The sequence below is a fragment of the Penaeus monodon genome, chromosome 20 (genome assembly GCF_015228065.2).
Source record: "Penaeus monodon isolate SGIC_2016 chromosome 20, NSTDA_Pmon_1, whole genome shotgun sequence".
Classification (NCBI taxonomy): domain Eukaryota; kingdom Metazoa; phylum Arthropoda; class Malacostraca; order Decapoda; family Penaeidae; genus Penaeus; species Penaeus monodon.
The window spans coordinates 12143074-12144604 of record NC_051405.1 but is presented as its reverse complement, the minus strand read 5'-3'; the positions used below and the strand labels follow the sequence as shown (position 1 = coordinate 12144604).

At 35.7% G+C, this 1531-nt stretch overlaps 1 protein-coding gene across 2 annotated transcripts in view; it reads left to right on the top strand.

Moving 5' to 3' along the window:
• The window catches only part of LOC119585631 (TBC1 domain family member 25-like), a gene marked incomplete at its 3' end in the record, with an annotated part of 14981 nt that overhangs the window by 10681 nt on the left and 2769 nt on the right, over positions 1-1531 (top strand). The window contains 3 exon segments of one of the 2 annotated variants that reach the window (XM_037934301.1): positions 34-230; positions 393-534; positions 1034-1164. In XM_037934301.1, coding sequence (XP_037790229.1) covers positions 34-230; positions 393-534; positions 1034-1164 — 470 coding nt within the window. 2 annotated transcript variants of the gene reach the window in all.

The window sequence follows — 1531 nt, the reverse complement described above, 5'->3', positions numbered from 1 at the left end:
TGATATTCATTGTGTGCCTACTTTTTTTAACAGATGGAAAAGACTCTCTCTATAGTACAGAAAGCCTTAAACTGGAATGATGAAGCTGGTGATGAAGCTTCCTTGAGACCGCCCCGCCCTCCCTTGACTGACAGTGAATTCCAGAATATGCTGAATCGGGTGGGTCAGTTGGCTCAACCAAAAGAATTGCGATTATGTGTTTACCTTGGGGGCTTGGAACCTTCACTAAGGTGGGCATTTTCTTAGGTTTATGTTGAAAGTTGCAAAGATATCTATGAGTATTTTTAAAAATTGTTTTTAGTGTTAGGGTTATTTTGTTGGAACTTGATATACAAAAGAAAAATAATCATTATTATTATTTCCTTTTGTGCATTCTGTCCTCTCTTTAACAGAAAAGTGGTGTGGAAACACTTGTTAAATGTGTATCCAGAAGGCCTTACTGGGCGTGAAAGGCTGGACTACATGAAAAAGAAGACTCAGGAGTATGAAAGCCTCAAAAATGTCTGGCAGGAGCATATGAAGAATGAAGAGAAGGTTTGGACTTGATCATCCCTATTTCAATTATTGTGCACTTATGCTTTTTGCCGTGCATTTCTCAAGAGTGTAGCTTTATTAGAAGAATTGTGAGCCAATAATAAAAATGATGTGCTAAGAGTATCAGATTCTGTGTGCTGTTTTGGATTACATGCTTAGTATTATACACTGGTCCTGGTAGATCATCAGAGTGCTTGCTCTTTATGCTGACCATAAAGAAAAGACACTATAACCTTTGGTTGCTGTTCCTAAGATACTCTGGTGAAACAACAGTGGCATTGCTTTTTAAAGTGTATGGCATTAATTAACTAACATGTGCACATATTTCTCTTTCCTGCATACAACTTGAAAGAATTTGATATCCTCATACAGAATTTGTTTGTAAGGTTTTAGCAAAAAGATTGATCCTGTAAAATTCTTTGGAGTTATTTGATTATTTAAAGTTAAGTTTGTAGGAAGTGCATGAACAAGTTTTGAGCATGTGCTTTCAATACAGCAGATAAGTGAGGAAGTGAAGTATGTCACCAATATGGTTCGTAAGGACGTCTTGCGCACTGACCGTCACCACACTTACTTCAGTGGACCTGATGACAACAGCAATGTGCAATCTCTCTATAATATTTTAACCACGTAAGTCTAAGAGCATACTATGACTTTCTAGATTTAATGCATTTTTCAAGCCTAGCATTGCATATATACGAGACAGAGAGCATGATTCCCTTTGTTTTATTTTATAGAAAACAAATTTTGTAATAGATTCAGGGAAAGGCTTTCTCATTAACAAAATTCTTATTGTCTTTAGAGTAGTCAGGATTTTATTTAATCCATTGGCTGTTTCAAGATATCAGTCATTGAATATGGACTGTGTACATAATGAAGACCAAAAGTAGACCCTCCCTGTGAAAAGTTATTGATTTTTCAAGAATTCAGCAACTGATTTTTTTTACTAATTTGTAAATTCAACATGGTAATAGAGCAACTTCCTGAGCTAAATGTT